Raw genomic sequence first — 9425 nt, forward strand, 5'->3', positions numbered from 1 at the left:
TATGCTACCCAACTCGTAGTGTCCCTCCCCACCCCCCGAATGATTGGTGCTGCGGTTAGGCATCCTTAGACGAAAGAGTGCTAAGCTAAGGGAAAAAAGAAGAAGTGAATAAGAGGACGTGTCTCACTAATCTTCAGAGCCGACATGTCAGAGACCACTGTATTTGCGACAACGGTCCAACAAAGATGCTAAGTAGTGGTGTCTTTCTTTCCAGTATGAATGACACGCTTTGCCTGCTCCCTCCCCGTGTCCGTTAGGTAGGAGCTTTCCAGAGGTGGAAGATTTACGTTCTTCCGATTTGACCCAAAACCGATCTAGGTCCGGTTAAGCATTGGGGACATGATAGGTTGAACAGAGTGGTGCCAAAGCTCTAAAGTGTCTAATGACTAATGATTGCAAAGATGTGCAAACCCTTCTCTTTTTGTGTGATGTGCAGGAAATAACGTTTTCAAGGAAAATGAACAAGCAATTAATGACGAGAATCATGTCACAATTACAACAAAGTCAACCAGGGTTGGAAAGGCGGTTCCAGGAGAAATAGCGGGCATTAGTACGGGCAATCCCCGCCCATAACATCCGCCCGTACGGTGCGTTGAAGGATGCCTGAGGTCAAACCCTATAAATTTCTTAAAGGGAGGCATGCCAAGAGAGAGCCATTCGTCGCCAAACAGACCCGCACACCACCATATCCATCTACAACTCATTGAAGGAGATCCACCACCATAGTTCATCCATCTCCTCTCCAATCCCCTCCATAGCCATCACCTTGTAATAGAGATCTCCTTGAGAATTGATGACCATTGTACGAATATTTGATTTCAACCTAACTATTTGCAACAATTATTTCTATCTTTGATCTTGTTGTTAGGTGTGAGTAGTCCTCACGAGCTGCGGGTTAAGGTGAATCCTCACTGCGTTCATGTGCATATTATCATATGGGAGTATTGTGTAGTGATTGAATATGAGCTTTGGTATCTTGCATACTTGTCTCTTTGCCTTGATCCGAGGACTTGTAGACACCCAAGCCACTCCAGATTGATCAAGGGAAGATGTGAGATAAGTGGAGAATGGCATTTGACTTCGAAACCTCATTGACATAAAGGGGAAGTAACGGTACTCGCTTAGTGATTCGCTTGGGATAAACAACAATATCTTTTATCTCCTCGCTTGGAGAATGGCATTTTACATAATAACGGTTGTAACTCGCGGTTGTGGGTACAACGGTTGGATCAAGAGGCTATTGTTACCTCTAGTTTTAGGGACAATAGTATTTACGGATGTGCTGCTCACAACTCTTATCACTATTTTACCTTCTACACATTATTGTGCTTTATCTTTATCCTAATCCCATATGTATGCATAGCTGCACGAGAATCCTTGACCCTAGCCTATATCCGTACATTGAATACAACACCCAACAAAGTAAACTGGAAAAGTCCGATAAACGTGAAATAAAACTAAGTAGCACGTCTTGTAGAAGTTTCCTTAAATTCTTTTTAGCAGTGTTTCCCAAGGTTCGGTTAAACCTAGGTCTTTTATGAAAAAACTTACAATACTACAATCCATAATTCGGATCGAATGTATGAAATGCCCACAAGTATGGAGGGTTTCAGGGACAAGAGAACGCTGGTGGTTTCGTTGACTTGTCAGACAAATGAGGTATCCGACATATATTGATCTGAGGCTAAAGTCGCCGATATTGTATTGAAACTAGGGTTTACAATGGTGCATGGTATGACAAAGGTTCCGAATCCCCTCCCCGGTGGCTCCTACTAGCCCTTATATAGTGGGCCAGGTCTCAGAGTCCAATCCCGGGTTGGTTACATATTACATGTTGGTTTACCCGATGGGGCCAATACTTGCCTATTTTTTTATCTAGTTTCTAGGATTCGACTTCTCTTGGGCTTCATGGGCCTTATGTACTCCCTCATGGATCCATACCAGGTACAGCAATATCGACTATCCAATATGGTATACCCATGTAACCCACCTTGCCTTTTTTGAAGTCCTGTAGCTCCTATAAAATCAAAAATACTGACAGAAGGTGTTTTCTGCCAAACAATGTTAAAACCAAAAGAAAGGGGATTATTCAGAAAATTCCAGAAACCATGAAGAACATTGATAATAACTACTACTATGATGCAAATATGTGGGAATATGTGTTAAGAAACTACAAAGTTCATGTATGCATTTTACATGCATCAGCAGTGTGTCCTAATGTGCACCATAATGCTGAATGTCACGGTTTTCACGGATCAATTGTCCACCCCGGATTCCTCCGCATACTGCATGGAGCATGGAATTAAGACAAAACAGATAATCATCTTAAGTTTTGTGACTACGCTGTCACCCCCCAAGATGATAACCACACTATTAACCTCTAAATACTGTCACTTGAGCATAGCGTCAAATCATGCAACTAATACTACTTAAGCCTTAATACCTTCACCGGTCTTGTTGGTTTGGGTACCTGTCAAACCTTCAAGTTCGATATAAAAAGATCTAAGACATGAAATAGATCTATACTCCCATATTGCACACCATCCCATAGAAGTTAGATGCACATATTGCTGCCATGATCAGGCCTCAGCCCATCTAGAACTTTTTCACATGTAAATAACCGAGACATTGAGTTGTATTTTCAAATTTTATATCGAGTTGTAAGTTTCACATCAAGAGAACATAAAATAAACCATAACACATAAAGATTTCTTCTGATACTCTCGTAGTCTCGTGCGTGTCTTTCAGTGTACTCCCTCCGTTTCAAATTAGTTGACGTGTTTTTAAATAAGCGAACCTACATGCTTAAAAAATAAATATACATGCATATCTAGACCAAATCTAATCAAAATTTTGTCAATTAATTTGGAGTGGAGGGGAAAGTACACATCAGAAATAGCTTTTACTTTTAGAAAACTATAAAAATACATAGAGACCATTTGAGGGTCCACACGAGACTGTTTTCTCTTTTCATAGAAATGCCTATTGGCCAGAGATGTCCAATGGTGAGCCCAAAGCCTAACATCATCAGCACACCTACGGACCACAATAGGCAGTGGCGAATCTAAAAGCTTCCGGAAGACTAGGAAAAATGTATGATTTAGATGCGACAAAATCATTGTACATAGCCAGATAACGCAAGAAATCGCGCACCGGCAGGCACATGCGGCGGTGGAAAGGAGCACCTTCTTAATTTGTTGATATGAAGAGGGGTGTGTTTTGATGTACACAATCTTATATCCTCGAGTCTACCCTTTTCTTCGGTGTACAATTATTTTTTCCGTATCCTATCATTAGATCTAGTATCTAGCAAACATCAAATCAAGATCTCTACATCAAGTTTAATTATAGAAACTTATAGGCCGCTTTAAATTGCAGAAGTTGGCAACCCCTCCCTCTACCTCGAAACCCTTCTCTGCGTTGTCGAAGTAGGATTTTTGTTAATGTGGATGCACATTATAGAATACAAGTCTGGTAAACTATGAAATTCTTGTTCGATGTGTCGCCAAACACTCCCCCCCCTCAGAACTATATCCCATCTTTTGCGGTTAGGTGGGATAGATCGTTGGAGCATAAGGCAATGACCACATAATATATTTTACGAAACGGTGCCACACAACGATGTACCACCTGTCTATCTTGCCACTTCGAAAAGTACAAAAGTGAGCAAACCTACACGCCGTATCTTGGAAGTGGTCCCGCTCCAGACGTTTCCGCGACGCACGCAGAGGAAAGGAAACGTGACGACACCCGCTTGGATTCCAGAGAGGATATGCAACCCTGCCAAATATCGGCGGGCACGGATCTCGGTTTCTTCCGCGATTTTCGCGTAAACGGAGAAGCAATAATTTTTTTTCCCCGGAGAAGAAGAACAACACCCAAAACCCAAAGGAACGCACGGAAAGGTTTTATCGAAACGGAGCGATGGTAGTCCTCGTGTCAACACTACCACACACGAAACACAAGTTACATAGTAGATGGATGCAATAGTCAACACGACGGCCTAGTGCCAATCATCGTAAGAAGGTTCCTGCATCGGGCGATCCTACGTACGTAGTACTGCGTCTCACATCCAATCTTTTCTCCTCGGAATTCATACGCGTTGACCGGGAAGTTTCACCGGCGACGAACCGGCCCGGAGACGGAGACGACGATCCGATTCGGCTGGAGTATAGCAAATTTTGTTGTTTCGAGAGGAGAGCGCGGTTTGATTTGATCCTACCAGGGTACCACCGGCGAGGCGAGACGGGCCGGGTCGGGTCCGGGTGGAGGCAGCCACGCGCAGAGGCGGCAGGCACCAACCCAAAGTTACACGCGACACAGCCAGCACAGGGCACCACCCCTGCCCTGCCTTGCCTTCGTCCCTTTTCCTCTCGCTCTCCGCCTCGCCTCCCTCGACTCGACCCGCTTCCACCCACCTCCTGCCTCCCCTTCCTTCCTCCTCCCTCACTCCTCCGCCCGCCCGCACGCGCCCATCCATCCTCTGCCTCCCCCTCGGCCCCGGACGACCGCCGCGCGGACCAGCGGCGCGGGAACCCAGCCGGCCGGAATGCCCGCGCAAAAGCGCCCGCACCCGTCCTCCGCTGGCGCCGCCCCGGTCCAACCCCACGTCCAGGACCAAGCTACAGGCGCGGAACCCAACGGCAACGCCAACGCCCTAGGGACGCCCAACGGAGCCGCCCCCGAGCTGGCCAAGGAGGTGCGCCGCGAGCGCGACGACGGCGGTGAGCTTCCCTCGCGATGCGTACCACGCGCGCGCGCATCGCGTCCTCTGTTTCTCTCCTCCTTCGGGCCTGCGCTCACTCGGCTTCCGTGTTTCGTGGGCTTGGCAGATTCCGATGCGGGGGAGGAGCAGGAGCAGGACCAGCGGGACGACGAGGAAGGCGGCGGCGGAAACGACGACGAAGACCGCGACGACGACGACGACGACAGCCAGTCGTCGCAGAGCGACGGCGCCGACATGGACGAGTAAGTCACCCGTGAACCTCAACCGCCTCTCCTCTCTTCGTCCCACCCCCTTCCCATCTCCTCCTCCTCTGCCCAATTTCCCGTCGTCGTCATCGGGCCGCGTCCCCCGTACGCTAGCTTCGGGTCTTCGGGTCGGTGCCGGAGCTCTTCGTCGGGAGGAGCCTGGCCGCACCGCCCGTGGCCGCTCCGTCTTACCTCGTCGGCTACAGCGGTCCAGCCATGGGATCTCTTCGATCGTGGCGTCGTGCGTGCCTCGTATGCTGCTTTCGCTTCGCTCTCCCCGCGCCGGCGGCGGGCCACCACGAGCCCTCCACGTCGTTACCCCGTGGCCGCTTCGCTCGCCCCACACCGGCGCGACCGCTCCCATCACCGCCGAGTCATGGGATCTTTCTGCAGCATGCATGCTTCCGTCACACGGCTCCGCGGAGGCGCCGTGCTCCCGACGCCAAATGACTGGACCGGCATCCAGGCCGGATCGCCGCCTACCAAGCCGCCACCACAGAGCCGCCACCCACATCTGAATTAACCGGCAGTCCTATTCGTCGTGCTGTCAGCTCTCTATTTCGAAGAGCTCCGCACTGTTCCCTGTTTTTCTTCCTCCTCCTGAATCCTGTGCCGCCAGCCACGCCCAACTCTCTCGTCCTACCTCCTTGATCGATGCTAGCCCGACCTCCTGATCGCAATTGCCCCACCATTGTTGCTCGGAGTTGGAGCCAGCCTGCCACCCGTACGATCGTATTTTCACATGGTACCGTGGACACGCCATGCTCTTATGCCAAACACCATCCAAGCTTGAGATCGTCCAGCTGGGCCATCAGTTTCGTAACAGTGCCGCCCTCGTCTGTACGGGGAACCTCTTCGTGTTTCCTGCAGCGCATTGGTAGAGTCCCCCGCAAATTTCTTTGGCCATGAACTGTCTTGTCGTGCTCTGAATATCTATCTGGTTCTACTGTTGCTATCCTACCTCCATGACTGCGATAGGTCTTTACCCTGCTTGCTTAGGTGTCTTAACTCAGTTGTATGCTCGCACGTGCACTCCTAATTATCGTGATGGCGTATGATTTACACCTTCCATGAGCCGTCTCTGTGATCTTCGTACTGAAACCCACGGCTGCTTGATGGATCTCTCCTTGCTATCATTCATCGGCGATCACACATGATGGATCAGAGTTGTATTTTTTGAGACAGCTCTTCTACTGTGTATTTGTGTCTCCTGCCGTTCATACTACCTGCTAGGTGCAAATCAGTCTCACGTTTACTGTAGGCTCAGTGTAGTTTCCTGCTAGGAAAGCATTTTGCTCTACTCTATTGTCAGACTGTGTCACACATACCTGTCAGATTTGATCCACATAATTACCCAGGCATAGTATTTGCTGACCTCCAATTATGTTTCTTTTGGATTTTGTTGGTGCTGCTGGCATCCCTCAGCTGGCTAAGACTCTTCTTTCGCCTGTCAAATATTAGTTTACGGTGTTCAAGTACTCCTATGGTGCTGCTAGTTTCCTTTTTCACTGTTTTCTGCTGTCCCATTGTGAGACCTGAACGTTATGTTTCTTTATGTTGCAGCAATATATTTATTTTAAAAAAGAAAAAAATATCACAAATCTTAATAAATTGTTAGTCAGTAATTTGATATGCCATTTGGTAATGGAAGATTTGCTTTTCATGTTATTCAAGGCTTGAAACTGTTAGCTAAAGAAACATTGTTTTCTCACGCAGGTTCATACTAGTGAAATTAATGGATATACGGAAGGAAGTGCAGTGCCCTATATGCTTAGGTGAGAATATGCCTTCTCAACTTACTTTCAGACTGAGAGATATTAATGTTCTGTTACTTTGCACGATTTCTTTCTTGAAAGCATTAATTCTAATTGAAATTGGATGCTCTTATTCTGTAGATGTCAGGGTTTTTTATAATTATTTACTACAAATGCTGAAACTAGCACATTCAAGGTTCACATTGTTTCTGATACACAAACATGCATATTTGGACTGTCCACAAATCAATGAGGAGAAGTCTAGAGAATGTGCACCAGTTTTTTCTTTGAAAAAAGCCCACAAATCTTGTGATCTTCACATCTCACAGAAGTTTATATGAGTGCATCTAGCTTTTATAATATTGTAAGATAGGATGAGTCAGCTTTTTGTACATGAAACTAAGTAGCATCTCTGTGCAAACCGTGATATCTGAGAATTGCCTTGTCTTATGGTCCTATGTTGCAGGCATTATCCGCAAAACAAGAACGGTTATGGAGTGTTTGCACCGGTTTTGTAGGGATTGCATTGATAAATCCATGCGGCTTGGGTATGCTCCCTTGTGTTATTTGTCTGCACTGTCTTGTCTCAGTGTCATCTCTCAAAAAAATGTAGATCCAACTTTATTTCACTGACAATATAAGTGATGGCGGTGTTTTATGCAGAAATAATGAATGCCCGGCATGCCGCACTCATTGCAAGAGCAGACGTTCCTTGAGGGATGATCCTAATTTTGACGCTTTAATTTTAGCTTTATATCCAGATATTGACAAGTACGAGGAAGAGGTGATGCATAAGTTATCCAGTTGTTATGCTTAGTTGTCTTGTTACTCTTGTTTATCTAGCTTTTGTTGTAGTACATGTCCCAGTGATTCTAATTTACTTGATTTTTCAGGAACTTGCTTTTGGTGAGGAGGAGAAGACTCGCAACAAAAAGGTGGGTTTGTTTTGGCTGTCTATGGCTGGTTGGAAATTATTTAACCTGCCTATTTGGTATTTGTCTTCCTGTTATTGACATTTGCTTCATCTGTCATGAAAGATTCAAGAATCCATTGCTGAAACATACCGAAGACAGTCAGAAGCACTTGTGAAGAAACGCTCCACTGCAAAAGCAATAGCTACATCAAGAAAGACTCGGGGGAATATGCGGACAAAGAGGAGAGGACGGAATAGTTCTCCTGATATTGCCCCGACTGACATTGATGAGGAGGAGGAGAGAGAAGAAAATGGCAATGAGGGCAGCAAAGAATCGTCTTCTGTTGATGACCGTTCGCCAGAAGTAAAGGTTAAAAGAGCTCGGAGATGGCCTGTGCCACGATCATCCCCGGCTAAGATTATTGGCAGTGTCGAGAGTAGCTACGAGGAGAATGATGATATGGGAGGTGCCAGAGATATCTTGGCTACTTCTCCGCTGCGTGGAGAGATGCTTGCCTGGGGCAAAAATGGCACCCGCAGTCAAACTCGGCATGGCAGTGCCGGTGGCTCCAGTGGAAGGATGGTCAAGGGTGGGCGTGTTGCCAAGTTGGTGGATCATCTCCGTAATGCTGATGAGTTTGATAGTAAGGTAAGAGCAGACCATCGCAATAGTTTGAATTTACAGTTGCTTCCTCTGAAAAAAATAGAGTTGTTATTTCATACTTATGCTTCTGAAGATTCATATGACTGTACTAAACATGCTAAAAGGCTGGATGCATTCTTTTGTTCCTATGTGCTATTCTGTTTGTTCTCTAGTGTTGCACGGGCAATAAAAACATCAGCACATGCATATACATGGCTACCTGGGCTAAGAGAATCTTGTTGGAGAAGGCCATGGCTCATATCCATCAGGTTTGCTGAATATTTTTGTTGTTGTGTTCTGTAGCTCAACCTGTATCTTGTTCTGGCTCCACTTGATGGACAAAGCATGCCGAAACTGGAGAAGTCCTACCTCAGTTGCCAGCCAACGTTCTGTGTTCGCCATCTGTGCCAGGTCATCCCTAATCACTTGCTTCTACAACGCTTGCCTTTTGTAATGCAGACTTGGATCAAAATCAGTAAGCCAGGACTTGTGCTTACTCTGTTTCTGCGTCTCTTTCAGTTCGTTGCTCTTCAGCTGTCCCGGCAAGCCAAGGAAGTGGAGATTTACTTCAGGAAGAACTCCAGAGACGGATCCTTTGCAATAGAAGAGACCGGTACAGACGAAGCAATGCTGGATCGGTTCGATGGCCTGGAAAGGTTGAAGGAAGAGAAATCTCTTTCGGAGCTTTACCCTTCGTTCGCCTCCGGTGCCGGGGACCTGGTAATTCTATCTCCACTGTGTAGCTTGTTGCTTTCCCCGATTGCTCCATTGTAATGACCTGTTTCGTTTCTTCCTCCCGATCCGCAGGAGCTGCTGTACTCCCTGAAGACACAAGGCTAGGCACAATTGGTGGCACCAGCTCTCTTCACCGTCAGCCTGATCCAGCTCTGCAGGAAAACCTGTACAGAAGTCATTCAATATAGGAGGAAAAAAGGAGTCAAAGTAGAAGTATTTATTGGCCGTATCTTATTGTTTAAATTGTTATTACTGTGTTATCTTGTGAAGTGGTTCATTGGTTAAAACATAAAGTAAAGTGGACTGGTCAGAATCGAGTAGTAGCAGTGTAAAACAGGTCAAACAAAGAAAATTACCTTGTTGTCAGTTTATTAACCCTATATATATGTATCGAGTGGTGCAGCGGTAA

At 46.5% G+C, this 9425-nt stretch overlaps 1 protein-coding gene across 1 annotated transcript; it reads left to right on the plus strand.

The window, feature by feature from the left end:
- Positions 1–4330: 4330 nt before the first annotated feature.
- Positions 4331–9425, plus strand: LOC127327339 (putative E3 ubiquitin-protein ligase RING1b). Its single transcript, XM_051354116.2, has 10 exons — positions 4331–4724; positions 4833–4968; positions 6688–6746; positions 7192–7273; positions 7389–7509; positions 7619–7660; positions 7763–8287; positions 8585–8692; positions 8801–9001; positions 9089–9425. Exons 1-10 carry the CDS (start codon positions 4550–4552, stop codon positions 9119–9121), a joined length of 1482 nt encoding a protein of 493 aa, XP_051210076.1. The 5' UTR covers positions 4331–4549; the 3' UTR covers positions 9122–9425.

This window comes from Lolium perenne, chromosome 1 (genome assembly GCF_019359855.2).
Source record: "Lolium perenne isolate Kyuss_39 chromosome 1, Kyuss_2.0, whole genome shotgun sequence".
NCBI classification, from domain to species: Eukaryota; Viridiplantae; Streptophyta; class Magnoliopsida; order Poales; family Poaceae; genus Lolium; species Lolium perenne.